The sequence below is a fragment of the Podarcis cretensis genome, assembly GCF_951804945.1.
Source record: "Podarcis cretensis genome assembly, chromosome: 6".
Lineage (NCBI taxonomy): Eukaryota > Metazoa > Chordata > Lepidosauria > Squamata > Lacertidae > Podarcis > Podarcis cretensis.
The window spans coordinates 71,350,526-71,372,545 of record NC_137175.1 but is presented as its reverse complement, the minus strand read 5'-3'; the positions used below and the strand labels follow the sequence as shown (position 1 = coordinate 71,372,545).

At 41.2% G+C, this 22,020-nt stretch overlaps 2 protein-coding genes across 2 annotated transcripts in view; one reads left to right on the top strand and one right to left on the bottom strand.

Annotated features, from left to right (window-relative positions):
• Window positions 1-642: 642 nt before the first annotated feature.
• Window positions 643-22,020, top strand: part of LOC307218801 (uricase-like) — a 37,520-nt gene continuing 16,142 nt past the window's right edge. Inside the window, exon 1 of the mRNA XM_079981674.1 lies at window positions 643-1,361. Within this exon, the coding sequence (XP_079837800.1) occupies window positions 1,314-1,361 (48 nt within the window). The 5' untranslated portion in view covers window positions 643-1,313. The remainder of the gene's footprint in view (window positions 1,362-22,020) is intronic.
• Window positions 6,217-21,902, bottom strand: DNASE2B (deoxyribonuclease 2 beta). The gene is made up of 6 exons (XM_079981875.1): window positions 21,623-21,902; window positions 17,641-17,818; window positions 13,248-13,329; window positions 12,059-12,220; window positions 9,736-9,936; window positions 6,217-9,020 (listed from the first exon to the last, which is right to left on the bottom strand). The coding sequence occupies exons 1-6, from the start codon at window positions 21,730-21,732 to the stop codon at window positions 8,641-8,643; spliced, it is 1,113 nt and encodes a 370-aa protein (XP_079838001.1). The 5' UTR covers window positions 21,733-21,902; the 3' UTR covers window positions 6,217-8,640.

The following is a 22,020-nucleotide window of genomic DNA, read 5'->3' as shown; positions in this document are numbered from 1 at the left end:
AACTATGTTAAACAGTTTAAATATGAAAATGAATTAAAGCCACATTACCGAAAGAAAGAATTAGTATATAGGATGGTTTTTATCCTGCCTTAATCCTGTCATACTGCATCTCAGAGCACAGACTTCTCCTCTAGTATTTTGTGTCAAGCCATACCCCCCCAACATTTCTCTGGTGAAAATAGGGACATTCTGTTCCATAATAATAATAATAACCTTTTTTATATACCCCACCCATCTGACTGGGTTGCCCCAGTCAATCCAGGCAGTTTCCAACATACCGTATTTTTTGCACCATAACACTCACTTTTTTCCTCCTAGAAAGTAAGGGGAAATGTCTGTGCGTGTTATGGAGGGAATGCCTATGGGTGGCATGCTTACAGATTTTCCTCGTCTAAAAACTACGTGCGTGTTATGGTCGGGTGCGTGTTATAGAGTGAAAAATACGGTATATAAAAACATAATAAAACGTTAAACATTTAAAAACTTCCCTATACAGGGTTGCCTTCAGGTGTCTTCTAAAGGCTGTGTAGTTACTTATCTCCTTGGCTCGGTTGTGTGTGCGTGTGTGTGTGTGTGTGTCACACATAACTCCATACCCTCCAACATTTATCTGATGAAAATAGGGACATTCTGTGATCAAATCAGAAACCAGTGCAGCTTCTGTAGATCTGGGACTGTCCCTGGAAAATAGGGGCACTTGAAGGATCTGCATATACACTGATGGATAATGATGGTTAGACTGCTTATGCTCCATACCCATATAGCCCTCACTGCTACTTGGCACCAACTTTTTTGTAAAGGTAATTTCTGTAGCAAAAGACACTCCCTGCCCCATAACCACTGCTGAGAAAACATGGCAACCCTAGACTCGATAATATGGAAATTGGCCTTCTTTTAAGCTATGTTGTATAGTGCCAATTGATTTTAAATTAGCATTTTGCCCTCGGATTTATTTATTTATTTCAATCCGGAATTGCTCAGTCTTTGAAGTCGTGTTACCATTAAGTTTGAAGGTAAACTCCCATTGTTTTAACTACGAGCGGCAGGATTCAACCCTTTGCCTCTCTGCTCCCTTTGTTGTCACGGATAGATTCCTTCATTAAAATTTCTGCCCGAGGCAGAAAAAAAGAAGAAATGCAGCGCTAGTGAATAAGTGCTGCAATATTTACATCTGTCAAGCCAACCCCTCAATCATCGCTCCACCTTACATATTATGAAGATGACACTTTTTATAAAGCACCGGCAGCAGCTGCCGCAGCCAGAAGATAATTTGAGTTGCTATTACTTTCCTGAGCCATCTCCAAGAGTCGAAAATGCAGAGACCTACAGTGTGTCAGAGACCTACTTCGTGCCACCTTACTGTAAGTCGGATCTTGTTCTTAAAAATAAAGCTTTGTGCCTTAGCACACTGCTAAGGACAGGCATCTCAGATGCACATAGATGAACATGCTATTGTAGGCAGATTTTACAGTCAGTGTTTGAATCAGAGGGTGTGTGTGGTATGTGGTGTTTGTTTGTGTTTGTGTGTGCGTGTGGATGTAAACGTCTTTGGGGAAAGCACTGGGGATAATGGGGAGTTCTAAATAAAAGGGAAATTCTGTTTATGGCACTGAGGAAAGTTCTAAATGAAAGATGTGTGAATGTAGCCACCAGCTTGAAGAAAGGATATGGCACCAAACACACACAATCCTATTTCCTTGACATTTAAAATTCTATTTCCTAGTCTTCAAATGACCGAGCCTTTCGTAGGCAGAATGTTTTGAGTAGTACTTTCTTAATGATGCCAAACTGCTTATACTGGAACACTCTCCATTCAAGTTCCGCAGATGCCTGTGAAATTAAATTCACACTACAGAGGTTTTAATGGATTATCTAGCCTGTCAATCTCTTACCTAGTGTATTTTTACACCATGATAATTAATGAAAACAGTGTCAGTTTCATGTTCTGTGTTCATAATGTTTGGCTTCTACGCATTGGAGTTTCGGATATATTTCTTAAAAATGTTTCTACTGAACGTTTTCAGCATGATTACAAAGACGATGTAAACAAAACTGTAACCAACTGAAAGATCTCGATGAAAGATAGTGAGTTAGAATCACAGCAGGAGATTTTAAGACTTGTTTGAAGCATATTGAACATACTAGCCAGATAGTATGTGTATGGAAAGAATCTTTGCTGACCTGTGAAATGTGACAGAGGAATCTGCTCTGACCAAATCTATGGGATAGGAACATTTGCCATGTTCTCTTTTCTAACAACATTACAGTAATTGTTAGGTACCAAGACTGCACTGATTCTGGTAATTTCCACTGGTGGTCTAGTTCATTGCAAGTGGCTATGAATTAGTACACACTTGATAGAAGAGATCCTTCTTTTTATTGTCAAATGCAGTCAGAAGAGAAAGCTTGGAGTCAGACAGGGAGCATATTTTGATTTCCGTTTTTGGAGTAAAATTGTGTTGGGAAAACTAGGCAACTACTTCATCACTCTGCTGTGTGTGACAGAGGGAAATTTTCACTTTATATTGTGATCGACAGCAAGGAGGATGTAGTTTGTAGATATAATAAATGTCAGACTAGCAATAGGGACTGTGGTGGGTGAGTTTCAGGGTGTTTTATCTCTAATGCTCTCTGGAACAGATTTAAGTGTTTGAGCTATGGTGAAATTTTTATCAGTGTATGATGTTCGGGAGGAAAAGACAACATGGTTAATAGAATTATGCATTCAATGGATTGAGTGGACAGATATATTTCTCTCCCTTTCTCTTAGTACTAGAACTCAGGGTCACCCAATGAAGTGGATTGGACGTAGATTCAGAAAGGACAAATAGGGGTACTGTATCATTCAGTGTATAATTAACTTTTGGTGCTGGCCACCACACTAGATTGATTTTAAAACAGGTTAAATGATTTCACAGAGGACAAGTCTGTCCATGACTATTATGTACAAAAGCAGAGGCAGTATAATTCTGAAAATCAGAGGATGGGTGCATACAATGGGAAAGCTTGCAAGGATTTCTTGGGAGAACCTGGGCAGCAACTGGGGGAACTTTCTGTAGTAAGATTATCTGATCCGGTACAACTCCTGTTATGCAAGTCTACCAGGAAAAAATTCCAATCATCATATGCTATCCGAGTTATTTCTTCACTCTCTAAGGCCGCCGTCCTCAGCACATTTACTCAGCAGTAATTGTCCTGTTGATCTCAAGTGGTAAGCATAAGTAAAGGCGAATGTCACAAACATTTCCCAGAGATTGGAAGAGATAAAAAAATGTGTGCTTTCCCACTGAATACACAGCAAAAAACGTGGCATTGCCTCTTGGACATCTTTGTCTGCTTCTGTTCAAGAATCTCCCTCTTCTTTTCAAGATTTTGTTGAAGGCTTTGTGTATCACTGTGTGTTGATCCTCCCCTCCCTGTTTTATTTCCAAATCTCCAAGTCAGATGTGCTACGAGACTATAAGCTATCACATTTTAGCTGTGTAAAATGGAACTGGTGTTTAACATATGACTCAAGATTTGTTGTTATGGAAGATGGTGAGGAAGCACAGAAAAGAGTTGCCCTCAAATGAAATGGATTTTGGAATGTAGGGCATGCCTGTGAAATATCTAGTAATTTTCTAAACTTGTAGAACCATATTCACTCGTCGGTCTCACCTGGTCTCTGCGAGAGAAAGGCCTCTGTGTAAATACAGTTTCCAGATGTGGGGAATCTTTGCCGAAGCCCAATTCCTCACCCCTTTTGCTGTTTGAAATTCCAGTAAGTCTTCCAAATTTTACAGCATAAAATGTTGATAGAACTCTCACCTGCATGTTGGTTTTAAAAGTGGAGGTATAAGCTGCAGTTCAGTAAAAGTGGTAAGTTATCAGTTGTAAGAAACATGCATTACAGCTTTTATTTTAAGAGATAGACAGATTGACCAAGTAAATTAGAACAGCTGTTTTGTCGCAGCCACTTCCAAACCCTATACTGTGGTTAATTGAAACCCAGCTTCATAAACAATGGTTTGAAGATGTCTTGTTTCGAGATGAGAAAACAACAACAGTTTGTCAAGGCTGAACAATATGACAAACTGTGGCTAATCAAAAATGGAAACAAATTCTGTATGGCCTCATCAGAGGAGGGGGTTGTCTGAGTCCTAGAGAGACTAGATTCATTTCCATCATGATAAACCATTGTTTATCACGATGTCCAGACTCAGTCAGTGACTATAGTCCAAGATCATGCACTGAGTTTATGGCTGAAGCAGGGATTGTCAAGAGAGGCAGGAAAGGGATTATCCCAGAAGTAAGTCTAATAATTTATTACACCACACAATTGTCATTTATAGCTCCTAACAGCCTAGTCCTCATGCCAGGGGGATCTACTGCAAGGAACATTTCCTGAAAATTGCAACCTTAACCAGAAATTTAGTTGTGCTTCGAGCCCCAAAACCCATCCCAAATGGAAATAAAGACACAGTGGAGACAGAAGTTAGTTTAAATGTTAATGGGCAAATTTTGGCCACAAATTTATTAAAATGCACAAATGTGACTGGTATTGGCTTAGGCATTGGTATCAAACTATATCTGGCTCCTGCCCCACCCTGCAGGAAGGCTGGAAGGGTAAACAACCAGCAGGGGGATTTCCGTCAGTGTATATTGACTGGTGCTCACCCCTGGGGTTCCTGGGGGTCCTGGCATGGCCCTAGCCCCTCTCCGGGCTTCGGATGAGATCCAGACCCCTGGATTCCTTTAACAGAATATCCTATTCATTGGAGGGGCAGGTGATGGCCACACCTCCCCTCCCTCCCCTCCCCACATTCCCCTAAACCAATGCCTGCCAAACCTTACAAAGTTGTGACGATTGCTAAGAGGTAGGCAAAACCCAAGTGGCCACAGCCAATCTGCCACATTGGGAAAAAATCCTACCTGGCCCCCATTCCAAAACAGGCAACCAACCGAAGTCCAAAGCAAGGCCAAACATGACCTAATTAACGGGTGGGCAGGTGGGTGTTTGGCAGCGTGAAGCAAAAGGAGGTCCCTACATCACGCTGCCAAATAGATACCCCCAACCTTGCCACGCTACTGTTTGGCTAAAGGCCATTGGCAAGCCCTGTCCACAAGCCAGTTAGGGAAGTGTTTCAGGGCCGAGCACAATACGGACCCTCTGTTAGGAGGATCCAGCTTCTTAAACTGTGCATGCTGTGCATATGGTATTAGTTTTTCCTTGGAAATCTAGCTTCGTATGCTTGTTTGTGGTCGTCATTTTGAGAATGGTTGACATTGCTTTGCAATATTCTACACTTAACCCAGTGTGGCAGCACTAGACTCTTAAGCAGATGTTCTTTGGTTTGTAGAGGAGGATATATCACAGACAGCAAAAACCCAACATCTGCTGGTATGTTGGATTAGGGGTGCAGATGCTGCTTTTTTGTTTTCCTGAAAGACACTGCTTAAATGCCTACTGCCGGAGAGGGAACCAAACAGGTGGACAAAATAACCTGCCTGCTTGCAGTGGCAAGAAGTTCTCTTCAGTTGTGCCTTTTTGCTACACGTCCTGTTCAAAATTTGCCAAGATTAGTCTGGCGTGAATGAGGAAGCAGGAATTCTGCCAGATTCCTCCTTCCCTGCCACTTACAGTTATGGCAAGGATGCATTTATTCTGAAACACATTGTGCAACAAACAAGAGCGCTGCCTTCAGATCTTTACTAATTACTAGCCTTTGTTTTATTGCAATGGTCTACTTTGTTCATTGCTCTGATTCAGTTGGGGTGGGGGCTGCCACGTTGCAATTGGAAAATGTGAAGCCACCTTTAAAGATGCAGATCAAACAGAAGGTGAGGCTGCTGTTCTTCCCCCTGTGTTCTTGTCTGCCCTCCCTGCAACAGGGCAAATATTCTCTGGGTTGCCTCCTGGTGACCTTAGCTTGAGTCAACTTAACCTATCTAAAGTGCTTATTTCCACCCAAGTTTTTGACCGAATCTTCAAGTTAGCTGTTTGTATGTGCTGCTTGACTCTAGGAACAAATATTTCATCCCTTTCACCTTGTCTCTCCAAGGTCTCTCCAAGCTTTGTTCTTTGCGGAAGCCAATTTGGAGCTACGATCTGGACCTCAATCATGGTTCCAATTAGTCATCCACCAGCTTCTTCAAGCAAAGAGCAATCACCGTCACATACTGAAGCTTGTCCTCTTAGCAGTTCACAAGTTTGAAACCAATAAGACACAAATGCAACCAAAATGCCAATCTTTTAAAAAATGTATTCAACAAAACGTATATATGCCACTTGATTATAAGAAAGCTTCTGAGCGGTTTACCAAAACCAACTTCCAGTGCAAAGATCAGGCTGCGTTTAACTTCTCGCATTTCAGAAAGAGTGGATGTTTCTGGAAGTGTGATAATGACAGGATCGCCTTTCAGTGCAAACTGAATTGAATCATCTTCCTCATCACTAATCGGGAAGCAAGGGTAACCACCCATATTTCCCAATTATACAGGGATATGGACATTATGGAGGGACGTGGTTATAAGCCCTGATATCCCACCTCTCAATACAAAGACCTTCAGCTCAAAAACTTCCTTATATGCTTTTATGCTCTTGCTTTAATATTTCTGAAAGTGAAAAGGGAAGCCTTTGCTCAATCCTTGCAGTTGCTGAGTGCAACTTTGTTGTAATTCCCTCTCTCCCACCCTGACATCACCCCTCCCCCTCCAAGTAGAGACATTGTCAAGAGGAAATGAATTCATGCACATACTGTAAAGCGCTACTATTGGAACCCAAGTTCAACCATGACACAGCTGCAGGGGATATGCTAACTCAAATTTACAGGCATCTTAATACTTTGCAATTTGCAACATTAGAAGCAGAGGCCCAAACTGTTGACTTGGTTGAACCTAGATCTTCTGAGTGCTGATTCTTTCAGTGCAATCCTTTACACGCCTGATCAGACATTTAATGAGTCTTACTCCCAGCTAAGTAGGTATAGACAGGCTTACAGTCTTCGTTATTGGTTTGGGTTTTTAAAAATTGCTTTTCAACCCTTGTAGCTCAGAAGGTGTCTCGCAATAATCATAACAAAGCAGTTGTAATATCAGTCAAAACAACAATTACTTCGAAAGCTACAACTAACATTACACAACAAGAGAAAGCAGAAGAGGAAACAGCAGAAGAGAAAGCAGAAGAGGGCCAGAATGTGCCAATTTGACCTATAGGAGGAGAGAATTCCATCATTTGCGGGGGAAACCACTGAAAAAGCCCTGCTTCTGATTGGTGACAAACATCCTGACTGATAAAACATTTTGCTAAATCATATGGGGTACCATGCACCAGCTCTTAGGGGCTGAGGTACTTTCACACCCCTGGTTCTTTAGGGGTCTGGGCCCCCTCAGTGTTCAGAAGGTGTTTGGCCCCGCACCCCTGGCTCCACGCGACATCACGCATGTTACCTCAAGACATTGCGTTTGGTCCCCTCAGTCATCTTGAGAAGATGGGTACTAAGACCCAGGTACAAAAGAACTATTAAGTATAGGGGTTAGGCCACATTCCCCTTTAAAATACACTCTAGGGGTGGGAGAATCTGTTAATTCTGAGCACTCTCAGTTTCTTATTTTTCCAATATAAATTCAGTTTTCTACATCTCCACATTGGTTTGTGATATACGTATACAGTGGTGCCTCGCAAGACGAAATTAATTCGTTCCGCGAGTTGCTTCGTCTTGCGATTTTTTTGTCTTGCGGAGCGTGGATTCCCCGGGTATTAACGGTTTTACGAAAAAGGAAGCAAACTCGCAAGACGTTTTCGTCTTGCAAAGCAAGCCCATAGGGAAATTCATCTTGCGAAGCACCTCGAAAAATGGAAAACCCTTTCGTCTAGCGAGTTTTTCGTCTTGCGGGGCACCACTGTATATATAAACCCTGAAAATTCATCAGCACTTCAGTGTAGATTTCTCCAAATACATACATTTTTGCAAAGTAATTTTGCCAAATATAAAGCATTCATGTACGTCCCACCCCCACTAGTATATGGCTGGGAAACTGAGTTGCAAAATCCAGGCGCTTACTAATTGCAAAAGATGGTTGTGTTTCAGTTTTCGTATGGTTTCAGAAAGTGTGGATGTGGTAGTTTGTCCTTTAAATGCAAACTGAATCAAATTTTATCCCCTTTTCCAATTCAGCAGGTTTTCTCTTTCAGGAGTATTTGTGAGAAGCAGTTCTGAAACTGCACTTAAAACAACGCTGTCCTCCTTCTTTTACATAACTGGTAGGCATGCTAGGTTCATAAACCCAACCTGTGTTTTTAGTCACTTCAAGCTTAAAAACAAACCCAAATTATATACCAAGGAAGCCCACATGCTTCACTAACATTATCTCTCCAATTTTGCTCTAAGAACCAATTATCTAAATCATGCAGGCCTGCTTGCAGTTACATAATATCTAATTCTGATATTAGGGTATTTTACAGAATACAAAGTCCTTAGAAAAGACTGGAGAATGTAGGAGTAAAAAAAGAAAGTAGATGTGATCTTCCAGGACAGGCACGAAGAACCATCCTGTTTCCTGAAATCATGCCCAAGCCTCTTTTTGTTTCTTCAAAGCCATGAGGACCGGAAATGTTTCTTTTTTAAGAAAGAAGGAAAAATTGCACTTTTCAGGAAGGACCTAGAGGCCAGAGGTCTGTGTTGCTTGTGTAAATTCCTGAAACTCACGGCAATCATAATAATGGAGAACCAACGCCCTGAAAGCCATGTAAATATGCTGATTCTGGGTGCAAACGAAGCCACCACTTCTCTTAGCCTGTTGAGGGGAATAATTTAGGTCTCCGACACATGTCCATTGGTCTTCAGGGCGCAAAGAAACGCACCACTTAGAATGGTCGTAATAGGATGAGAATGAGGAGTTCCATGGTGTGCCAACAAGGTTTACATTGTAGACGTGGTAAGGAAGGGAGCAATTGGAGAACAGTCGGTGTCCCTTGCGCTGCCAGGATTCTACCAGGAAGTCTGTTTGCAGTTTCTGAGCCATCCAGGCTATGTAGATATCTGGCAAATAAGGAGTTGGGTGCAAGTGAGAAATTATCACTGGCTTTGCTTCTTAAATTGACTCCATTAGGGCTATTGTTTGTATACTTCATTTCAGTTTGCCACTGAGGGAAGAGAATGCTGGACTAGGCAGGCCTCTGGTCTGATCCAGCATGGCTTTGAAGCTTTTAAGTGGCAAATAAACTCTCCCTGCTTCTCTGTCTCTTTTTCTTATTCAGCTGACATTCAGTATCTTATGGCTTTCTGTGAGAACTGGGCATGCTCAGTACTCATTAGGCTAGTTTGAAGGAAGGTCACCCCCACCCCACTTTGGTTTCAATTTCATTTTGTTTTATTTTGTTTCATTCTCAGTGGCTCCAGTCTTATCCACAAGGGGACCCTGGAGTTTCCTGTTAGAGGGACTTACATTTTTTGAAGGGCCCCTAGATGTTTGTAATGATTAAGGCCCCGGGTGTTCAGTTTTGATTAAGGTGTTTCAGTGTTCAGAGTTTGGGTTGCATCCTCACTGCCATTATCACAATTTTTCTGCCCTCAGCGGGAGGTGAATTATTATCCATCCCTTTGTTATTACGGATATGCGAATATATAGATATACTGCTAAATGTTTCTAAGACCTCCAGTAGTTGATGCATCAGGTTTCCTGTCACGAATCCCCTCAAAGCCTCCTCTTCCCCCGTTTCCACAAAAGTAATAACTTCATGATAGATATTCTTACCTTCGTAATCATACCGTGTTTTAGCAAAGTTGAAAAGAATTTCTCCCAGGGCTGACTGAAGCTTGATAAGGCTTTGATTTGAAGGAACTGAAGGCAGCTGTGCTCCTGCACACATTGTTTGCAGGTTGAGGAGCTCTGCTTGAAAGGGCTTTGGGATGGAACAGTTGTAGACATTTGGGTTGTAGAATAACAATTGCTTATCTGAAGAAAATGGAAAAAGAAAAGCTATGTTTAAAAGAAAAAATCAGGGAAAGTGCTAGATGCTGTCCTAGTTTTGAAGAATGTATGTAAGCAGCATTGGTACAAGCAATTTTTGTGAGAGGAGGTAGGCAGGATCTATTACACACCCATCTGATTCCTGAGTTTCTAGAATGAATTGTTTTCTGCTTTACACTTTTGCATGCAGCGTTGTTTCCACACTGCTGCAGTTCGTCCTCTGCCAAAAACTGTGTTATTTGTCTTGTTGTTCCCTTGTCATTACTTTATTCCACTCTATACACTTCAATGCACCAAAAACATGGTGCAAATTGAGAGAAGAGTATAATCATTCATGTGTTCTTTGCAGACTTATAGAAACAACAGCCAATACCTATCATATTCCATGGGTGAACACTAGTTTCAGCCCACTGATTCCTTGTTCCTGTGCACAGCAGATTCGTGTGTTCATGCAACCCATACAGCTAGCATAGTCTTATACCTCTCCTAGCAGAAATGTCAACAAGGACCTCTCCCCTGACACTGTCCCAGGTACATCAAGGAAATTTCTCCTCATCCCCTGCTTAGTGCTTGTGTGAAAGTTGATGCTCTTGAGAGTCTTTGAGCAGATATGGTTCATCTTTAGCCATAGATCCTGCTTCTGGTCTGTGCTTCACCCAGGATCAGGTGATTATGTTACCCAATTATAGGCATGTTCATTCAGAATAAACTTGGACAAGATGTAGACCAAATTTTGAGCTGCAATTCCATACACACTGACCTGGGAGTAAGTCTCATTTAATTCACTTCTCAGTAGGTATCTATATGATAACAACAACAACAACAACAACAACAACAACAACATAGCATCTCCAAACTTTGGAATCTGAGTGGGAAACTGTTAACAGTTTGAGACAGACACCTTAGATTTGCAGAAATGCAGCTTATTCCATGTGGAATTGAGAAGCAGCAAATATAAAACACTGAAAAAGTTTCCTTTTTTTCAAAAAGTCACCTTTTAAAGTAATTGCACACATGCATGCATGCTGGAAATAAGAAAAAGGTTGCAATGGCTGCTCTGGGACTTGAAAAAGGTTCTAGCTTTCATGGTTGCCAAGGCTAGTTTAAAAACCCTAAGAGCAATAAGTCTATGTCCCTAAAACCAAAAACAATGTAACAGAAACCCATATGATTTCAATGTTTGTGATAAAGGTTGTAATCCTGAGCAAATATATTAAGTGTTGCTACGTTGCTGAAATCTGTTTCTTTGTAGCTGAATATGTTTTCGAGTTGAGAGAAAAGGCAATATTTGAACTTTTAGGATTGCAGCCTTAATCTCACACTTACAGTTCAGATGTGTATTAGTCACATTAGTCCTTTAAAAACCAAGGCAATGGCTTATCTCTGAACTCTAAACACATTCAGTTGCAAAACATTCCATTTCTGGGACACTTAATATGCGTGCTTCGACTTACATCCTTATATCCGGGTGTCCCTTTGTTCTTATGCCTGGATAGCTCAGTTGGTTAGAACGTGGTGCTGATAATGCCAAGGTTGCAGGTTTGATCCCCGTATGGGACAACTGCATATTCCTGCTTTGCAGCGGATCGGACTAGATGATGCTCAGGGTGTCTTCCAACTGTACAATTCTATGAATCACAACCATTGAATAGATCTGTGTTTCTGGACATACAGTACTTACTGCTCTTAGCATTTAGCCTTTGTAAACTTTTTCCAGCCCTAGAACAACCATTTTGTAACTCTTTTCATTGGAGCTGAGATTAAGACTGCTGTTTCAAAAGCTCTTCCTAGGGGACAAGGCCCCTTTGACTTCCAAGTCAGCATGCCCAGCTAACGATTATAATTTGCCACATGCATGAAAATGGTATGCCAAATTCGTTGAGGCCTGCGGTCAATGTGTGTCAGCACATGAGCCTTGGCACTTAGCAAGTTTCACATTCTTGATTCAAAACTTGAAGTGCTACCAATTACAATTTAAGATGACCGTCCTGCAAGTTTCAAAACAAGCCATACATACATAAGGCACATCTAAGGTAACAAACACCGGCAGCCAGAAACTCATCTAGACATGTTTGCACTCACTTTCTAGACAGTAAGCTATCATTACCTATTTCCGCAAACTGCTCATATCGGAATGTTATGCAGATTGCTATCTGTCCATTGTACTTTCCCGTGCGTGGATATCCATAGCCGTCCTCAGGAAATGGAGGGAATTCGGGAATACTGTGTATAACCCAGAAACCTTGGGACTGGTCCAAGAGCAAAAACCCTGTCATTAATAAAGGAAGAAAAATGCAAGGAATTGTGTCATCGTGGGAATTTCAGTGAACATAAAAGTCAAAAGCCTCTCTCCATTTGCATTATCCCAGTTAAATAATTTAATGGTCTGACTAATACACAGGAATGTGGCTTGGAATCACTTTTCCCAGCACGGGATCCTTCTATTCACCCAGCATAGTCTCACACATGTCTTCCACACAGTCAATGGTGACAGTGTCTGCCTAGAAAAAAGTTACCAGCAACTCACTCATTTTCTCAGCAGATTCTGAAACTTCTGGGGTCAAACTGGACATGATGTGAAAGTTCAGCAACCAGGATCTCTAACTGGGGAAGTGGCCAATGGGGAAAGGGGTGCTTAACCCTTTCCTCCTGTTCTTCTGGCCAAAGCTAATAGCAAGAAAACTTCAAAGAGGAATGCATTAAACACCTTCTTCCCAAGGGCCACTTTCCTGATAGTTGAAGCTACTAATTAGTTCAAAATCTACCCGCAACAGCCTACTGGCCATTGTAATCAAGGATTTCTCCACATTTTGTGACTAGTTTGGCCAAGATCCCAGTGTATGACTTTGCAGAAGTTGATTATCCCTCTCTAGAATAGTTTTTAAAAAATCTTCTTTCCTCACTGCAGAAAGTATTTCAGCATGTGCCTTAAGGGGAGGATTTGCACGACCTTTTAAATGTGGAGAAATGTGGATTGCTAGATATAGAGCAATTAGACGTGGAGTCATCAAGACTATCACCTATACATTCAGTATGACCAAATCATTTGCTTATATCCTTCTATTTTGTTCAGGAGGTTGAATACATTTCTTTCCTTTTATAATTTTTTTTTGTGTGTGGCAGAGATGAAGGTTTTCATCCTTGAAACTGCTTTCCCATTCAGAATGGCCATTACACCGATTTCCCACTTCAACTCCCTCACATAGCAAGGAAGGTGTGCAGGGCATTGTGTGGTTTTCTGGACCCCTACTCATCTGTAGCAGGTGGAAACAGGCCCAAAAGCCACTTGATAATACCTTTAGAATGTCCATGTGTCCAGCTGTAATTCATTTTGTTAGGTGGTCCATCATTATATATCACATAGGCAGTCCTGTTTTCCTAAACAGACAGACATCAGTCTATTAAATATGTTATTTAAGGAAACATGATTCTAAAAAGCAACACTCTCCTTATCATTGACACAAGAGGGTCCTTCGCCACTGGTCTGAAACCAAAGGCACAATCTAGATACACAGCTATAAATCACCTCTAGTGTTGTAAAAAGTAGGGATGCTGGGAAATACCAAAGAAAACAGAAATTGAAGCAGAAATTCTTACATCCCTAGCGAGCAGTCACATTGGCCCATAGCCTATGCTATTAAAATTACCCTCCTACAAAATTACCCTTTGTACAGAGTGAACTTTTCGCATTGCATTTTCTCCTGTGTGTTATAAGTGGATGCATATCACTAGTTTTAAAAAAACTTAATTGTATTTAAATGTGGCTGCTGGAAAGATGGCAAGAAGCTAATACTATCTTGGCAGTCTGGCTAACTTTTTAAAATATATATTAATGCCTACTTATTTCAATATAATTAAGAACTCCTAGTAAAAAATGTTGTTTGTAATGAATACTAACAATCAATCATTAACTACGTATTTAAATATACACACTATTTGGAAAACAGCTCCTAAGAGAATGCAAATTTAATAGCTTGTTGGTCACTTTAAAAAAAAGTCATAGATTCGGTTCTTGAAATCAGAACAGATAAGAAAATTAACTCATTCAACAAGGTGCACATCAAAAGACCAAGTTAGTAGTCTGTCCAACTTTACATTTTATAGAATCCTTGCCTATGATAATCAAAAGAGAGCTTGCACCTGGCTCTTTGAGAAAGTTACCAGGCTAGAGAAACAAGCATACTTGCATTAAACATTTCAGACAACATTCTCCCCAAGATGAGCGAATTCTCTGTCTCCTACCCAACACACCAGGGAGAAAGCTTCTTTTTGACACATGGATACTTGTGTGTGCATCTGTATGTTTCAGGGTTTAGTAGCACTCACAGATTTGGGACCAAACAATGTGGAAATTAGCTGTGATGCTAATCCTTCCTGTTAATTATTAAAAAGAAACCCGGTATAGTATAGCTAAATGCCTGTAGACATAGGTTTCTGGGAGGACAACCACAAACCTAGCCTTCTCAGTGCTCTTTCATAGCAAAAGTTCCCCTAAAAAATCTAAAAAATATGAGGACTAAGGGTGGGGATTCAGTTTTGCTTGTTTTTTAATGTAACACTAACTAATTTGCACTTCTCGACTCAATGCACAAACCAAAACAGAGTTATTCTTCAAAATTTGCACTTCTACAATTTTTCCAGTGCAGTTCTCCAACCAAACAATGCCTAAGTATAATGGGAGAATGTTCATTAGATGCATACATACAAAAATATTTGGGGAAACTGCTTGCAAAAAATGTGCATATTTGTCAAAACGGCATACAAAAATAAGTTTATTAGGAGAAACTGCTTGCAAAAAATGTGCATATTTGTCAAAAAGGCATACAAAAATAAGTTTATTAGGAGAAATCTGTACCCCCAAAAATTGACACATTTTCACGAGGGTTTAATTCCTCTCCCTCCATGTGTGCAAATTGCTGCAGAAATCCCGAGAACCGAATTTAAGATAGAAAAACATGATGAATGAAGGATTTAAGATGAGAAACTAAAATGGACAAATTTGCCAATCCCAAACGAGGACTCACCTGTGTTGTTGTTTTTTCTATGGCCGCTCAAGTCACCCTTATACCTAGGGTAGCCATATGCCCCACTTTTAGAGGACAATCCTCTGTTTGGTCATCATCTACTGAATGACCATCTGGTTGTCCAGCAATGAACTTCAAGGATGGAGTAGAGGCACACAGGTCAGTTAAGGACACTCTTCTCTACTACGATGAGATATTGCGTTTCTATTTCTATTTTACAATCATTTCTAAATTAGCACCTATAACCTGTAAATTAGCATGTGAACATCTTATGCAAAAATATGTCCTCTTTTGACCATGTGTGGGTGTGTCACATTTCCATTTTGGGGGAGAGGTGCTTCAACAGAAGAGGCGTTGAATGGGGCTCAACAGACTGTGAGAATGACATTAATTGACCTGTGTGAATCTAGATGGGCTAAGGTGCAATTCAGTGAGGAAATTAAAATTAATAACCTCTTATTAGTTGGGTTATGGGACACAGATGCTGATATTACCTCAGTATCCAAGAAGCTATTACAACCTGGCCAAATTTTAGAAGGTTAATAATAATAATAATAATAATAATTTATTTATACCCCACCCATCTGGCTGGGATTCCCCAGCCACTCTGGGTGAATAACAAAAGATTAAAAATACATTAAAACATCAGTCATTAAAAACTTCCCTAAACAGGACTGCCTTCAGATGTCTTCTAAAAGTCAGATAGTTGTTTATTTCCTTGGCATTTGATGGGAGGGTGTTCCACAGGCTGGGCGCCATTATTGAGAAGGTCCTCTGCTTGGTTCCCTGTAACTCCACTTCTCGCAGTGAGGGAACCCTCAGAAGGCCCTCAGTGCTGGATCTCAGTGTCCGGGTTGAACAATGGGGGTGGAGACGCTCCTTCAGGTATACTGGGCCAAGGCCATTCTGGATTAGTTGTGGTTTCCAGGTCACCTTCAAAGGTAGCCCCACGTAGAGCACATTGCAGTAGTCCAAGCAGGAGATAACTAGAGCATGCACCACTCTGGTGAGACAGTCCGCGGGCAGATAGGGTCTCAGCCTGTGTACCAGATGGAGCTGGTGGACAGCTGCCCTGGACACAGATTTGATCTGTGCCTCCATGGAGAGCTGTGAGTCCAAAATGACTCCCAAGCTGTGCTCCTGCTCCTTCAGGTAAAGAGGTAAAGAGTTGATTGTAACTCCCTATGGGGGCCAAGCAGTAAAAACCAGTCTAGCCCACGTGGATTGTGAATACAAAGATTTTAAAGTGTCCTTACCAGTTTTAGTACATGAAAATGGTATGTTTACACCTTGTCTTATAGACAATGATCTCATTTTGGACAGCATTTAGCTCAGCAGGCTAGTGAATCGTCTAGCCCAGTGGTTCTCAACCTGTGGGTCCCCAGATGCTGTTGGACTACAACTCCCATCATCCCTGAGCCCTGGCCTTGCTAGCTAGGGGTGAAGGGAGTTGTAGTTCAACAATGTCTGGGGACCCACAGGTTGAGAAAGGCTGGCTAGCCAATGTGTTGAGCCTGTCACTGGAAATGCAAATCAGTTTGAAGGTTGTGAGTCAACAGAAATTTCTTTGGCGAAATCTGGTGAGGATACCATGACTTCTCCTTCACCCCTTCATGATCATGACTTTAAGAAAGAACTGCTTAAGGACCCAACTTTGGAAGTATGTAGAAGTGTGGGAGAAAGAGTTGCTTTATAGACAGTTCTTTCCAAAGAAATCTGCCCCAGAGTGTGAGCCAAGAAGACAGTCGATAGTGCCTCAGACTACGGCAAGGATATTGGCAAATTAATATGGATCAAGATACACCTATTGAATCAGCATTTATTACACATATGGGCTTGTATGAGTTCATTAACATGCCTTGTGGATTATGGAATGCTCCTGGGCCTTGATTAAGTCTCTGCTCAATGGCATGTCTAACTTTGCTTGTGCCTATTTAGATGATATTGCAGTCTTCAGTGACTCCTGGGATGACCATTTGAAGCATGCACTGAGTGTTTTGGTCAAGATTCAACATGCCGGTCAAATTTTGAATGTTCTGAAGTACCAATCTGCCCTAGGAGAGGTGGGATATCTTGGACACCTCGTGGGGAGTGGTCATATTAAGCCATTAGAGTCTAAAGCCCAAAGTATTCAGGATTGGCCAGTACCTAAGGCCAAATGTCAAATACTGTCTTTCCTAGGCTTAATTGGGTTTTATAGGTGATTCATTCCTGACTTTGTAATACCACTTGCTGATTTGTGTTAAAAATATCAAGTCCTTAATTCGTTCCGGAGGTCCGTACTTGACCTAAAACTGTTCTTAACCTGAAGCACCACTTTAGCTAATGGGGCCTCCTGCTGCTGCCATGCCGCCGGAGCCCAATTTCTGTTCTCATCCTGAAGCAAATTTCTTAACCTGAAGCACTATTTCTGGGTTAGCAGAGTCTGTAACCTGAAGCGTATGTAACCTGAAGCGTATGTAACCTGAGGTACCACTGTATTTTTTATGTGTGTTTCCTGTTTTGTAACTTATTTGCTCAGTTCTCGTTGGTTGTAGAATGGTTATAGTAAATATATTGCTTGTGGTCCACACCCCTGCCCTAAATACTCTTACTGAGATTTCCCACAGTACTTTTTTTTAGGGCCTTTCTGTCTGCTTCATTTGCTTTTGTAGTTATCACTTGCCTCGGACTTGTACGTTTGGTAGAGCTGCTGCAGCGTTTGCCCCAGAGCACTGTCTGTCATGTTGACGAAATATTCGCTCGGTTTCCAAATCGGAGCCAAAGAATCCATAAACATGTATTCCAGCCCAGTTCCAGCCACATTGTGACTCATGTGCTTGGGGAATTTGTAAAGAACATACCTAGGGAAAAAATGTGTAGGGTTAAATTGGGAGTGCTTTAAGAAAAGGTTTGTTATGCATCAAAATTATACCTTAAAAACAAATTGTAGCTAATTATGTAAACACGCCAGCTTGAAATGAGTTTTTCAGATACACCTTGCTTGAACTTCAGGTATATCACTGCATTTGAAAGGGAATGGCTAAAATTCAGATGACAAGTTAATGGTCTGAATGCCTGTTGTACAGCCAGTTCTTACAATATTTCCTATTTTTCGATTAATTATATTTTCCCTGGAAGTTCGGACTTATATTTTGACATCCGGGTTTGCATGCTGTTAGATTAAAATTGTGTTGTGCTCGGGCCATTATAGCTATGTTGTGCCTTCATTACATGCTATTACATGTAGTTGATTCCAATTATGACCTTGAAGGAACCACAGAGGGCTTGGGTGGAATGCTTTAACTGCAGCAGAAGGCTTGGACTTATTCCAAGAAAGGTCAGAGGTGCCGGCTGCCACCAGAGAGCAAGGGAAATGCAGTTCCAAATGCCCCTCTGCTTAATTAAATGACCTGGGATCCACTGGGAATAACATTACCCTGTGGGTGGAATTCGATGCAAATTCTACTCAAAGTAAACCCATTGAAATGAACCAACATGACTAATTTAGCCATGATGAATAAATTGCATTAGCTGAATACAATCCAAACACCTGAGCATTCTTAGAAGAATCAGGGAACACTTGGTGCTGAAAAGGTGTAGTCTTTGCTAAACATCTCCCCACCATGTGATTCTGTCTCTCCAGCTAAGTATGGGGGGAGTGGTGAGCAGTAGAGAGGGCTGGCAGCAAGCACCCTATCTTTCCAAACTTAATACTTGCCTAAATAAAAGTTGTCTTTGTTTCTATATACAGTGGTACCTCAGGTTACTTACGCTTCAGGTTACAAACGCTTCAGGTTACAGACTCTGCTAACCCAGAAATAGTACCTCAGGTTAAGAACTTTGCTTCAGGATGAGAACAGAAATAGTACTCTGGCAGTGCGGCGGCAGCCGGAGGCCCCATTAGCTAAAGTGGTGCTTCAGGTTAAGAACAGTTTCAGGTTAAGAACGGACCTCCAGAACAAATTAAGTTCTTAAGCTGAGGTACCACTGTAATATGAAGCCAATTTTAATAAAATATTAGGATGGGGCAGGTAAGCCCCACCCCACATAATCCATCACAAGACATGGCACACACCATTTGAATGGCAATGCCCATCAACTCTGTAGGAGCATGGCCCCCTTAAATATGGGGGGGGGGCCCTGAAGAGACCTCAGCCCCTAGGAGTTGGCTCCTATGAGTACAAGTAAGCTATTTCAGCTCCTTCATAATATTCACTAGACTGGCCACCTATGGAAAGTGAGAAATTCATCCAAGCTACCAGGTTGCTTTTGTAAAGCAGAGATACCTTCTTTTAAAGGCTACATCAGAAATACCTAATGCAGATGCGTATGAGCAAATAGTCTAGTAAACCTTTTCTAGGCCAGAACTGGCCTATATATAGTGGCTTGTTTGTTCTGTAGCAAGTAAGTGTCATCTCCAGGTTGACCAGAGAGAAACTCTTTACAGTAGCTGTTAAAAAAAAAAAAAAATTATATACCACGGGCATTTAGGCATGTTAGGAAAGTTAAGCTTTTGTGTGGGCTAGTATATAGTATACTTATTCGCAAGGCTGTTTTGTGAACGCAAACTAAAAACCACCAAGATCACATTGTGCATTAAATATTTCTGAGATTTTCAAAGAACCCATTTCCTATACAGTGTATAAAAATGAGTTCGTGTCAATTCACCTTGTAATTTTCATGGGTCTCAGAGAAACATTCTTTTTTTAATCTACCGTACCAGATCACAACAATGCCCCATCACAATAGCTCGTGCTTTAAACGAGGATGCAAGCAGATTAATAATTAGTGCAGTTATAAAACGCACCTGCTGAAACTTATTTCACCTTTCTGCTAAGAGTTGTCATTAGAAATGAATGCACCCTTTGCTTTTCTGCAAGGAGCAGTAGTTTTTCATGCAAGAGTTTCACTTCTGCTCTGCCCCTCGTTACTTCAAACCACACAAATGTGGAAGCCATAAATACTGTCAGTTTAAAACAGCTGGCTTGGGATTTTTAATTGTGTTTTGTTTTGCAAGATGGTGGTGGTGGGTTGTTCTTGTTTTTACAAAACTTAAAAGTCACACTGAAAGAAAATTTGGCCGTTTCTTCCTCCTACTTTGCATAGATGTACACAAAGTCAATGGAGCTTAGCTGAGAACCTAACTACAATGCCTGGTTAGGAATGAGATTGTGAGCTCTAAAATACTAAATATTAGGCCGGGGGGGGCACTGCAGTGTGCAGGGAGCATAGTGTTAAGCCTTCCCTCCCCAGCAGCAATCCTGGTGCTCCCACCCCCTGCATATTTCAATTAGTGCAGTGGTACCTTGGTTCTCAAAATTAATCTGTTCCGGAAGTCAGTTCCAAAACTAAAGCATTCCAAAACCAAGGCGCGCTTTCCCATAGAAAGTAATGCAAAGTGGATCAATCTGTTCCAGACTTTTAAAAATAACCCCTAAAACATCCATTTAACATGAATTTTACTATCTAACGAGACCATTGACCCATAAAATGAAAGCAATAAACAATGTACTGCAGCCACACAATCAATCAATAAGTAGCTGAACTGGGTTCCACACAGTCACAAAAACAAAACAAAAAGAGCCACAAAAGCAAAAACACAAAATAAATAGCAGAAACAGAACAGACCTCAGCGTGACACTCAAAATGGAAGTGTGGCACTTCAGTTGCAAGGGTAACACTCAAAATGGAGCACATTCGGCTTCCGAAAAAAGTTTGCAAACACTTACTTCCGGGTTTGCAGTGTTTGGGTTCCAAGTTGTTTGAGTACCAAGGAGTTTGAGAATCAAGGTACCACTGTATTAGGAAAATCCCCCCATTGCCAGTTGGGCTCTGTATGAGTAACAACATGTCTTTTTTAAAAAAAGGATCTGCAAATGTGGACCTAGAGTCAGCAGATTTAAATGAACATTGGAGACTGAATTTCAACAGCACATGCAATCATCGCCGAAAGACTTTCTGCAACAGTTGGCAGTACCGTCTCCACAGGTGTAGAACAAGCAACTCGTTTCTCCTATCTGTCAGCTTTCACATACTGATATGCCTAGCTGCAAAATGAGCCTTGATTAACAAAGCAGATGATGTGCTTCAGGGATCCAGATTGTGTCACCATGCTAAGGCTGTCATACGAGGAGACAGCTCACTCCCCAAGATAGCAATGCGAGAGATATTTCTGAAGAACAAGATTGAAATGGAGACATTATGAAATAGCTGCCTGCTGCCTCCTCCCTCGTCAGCCCTGCACTGCCGGATAAGAGAGGGAGGGAGAAGGAAGGGAAACACTTCCACGATGAGATGCAAGTTTGGCATACGTGCTATTCTTACTGCTCTTGTTTCCCTGAGGCTTGGAATTGTAATGCATAATCATTTTCTCTCTTGATCAAAAGAAACAAGCCCTCTGTGAATCAATGGCTGTTTTGCAATTAGTCATAATGCGATGATGTGCATAAATTGCGCAGAAAACTAATCAGATTTCAGTAGCTTACATTTCATTTTCTGGAGGTATAGTTCAAAGGCAACTTTAACAGCCTCTGATATTAATTTGCTAATTATTTTCTCTTAGAGTTGAGTGTTGGAGCTTCATGTTGTCCCATATATATATATATATATATATATATATATATGGACTTGCCTCGGCTTCCTTCAAACCCAGCTGTTTTACCTACCAGTCCACTGGCTTGCCGTCATCATTTATGCAGGAAATTTGAGATGCCCACAGGGGCAGGGCAGTACCAAAGAACAGCAAAGATATGCTCCATAAAATTCTGACAGTCATCTTGGCTCCATCAGCAGATCGCAAAAGGGGAAGCTGGCAAGACGATTTAAGCTTATCTGAAGCTTGCTGGTCTCCTTCCGTTCAATTCAGTTTCGTTTTACAGTCAGCCGTCAGAGCAGTGAAACTACCACAGCAAAAATTGGCACGCTGTCACTCACTGTATAGTATACAGTATGAGTGGGCAGACGGCAGGCTTGTGAGAACGATCTACCTTTTCGTTTGTTTTTTAACTGGATCTCAAGATCCACCCAATGGGACCAAGTGTTTGTATATAGAGATATACACTTA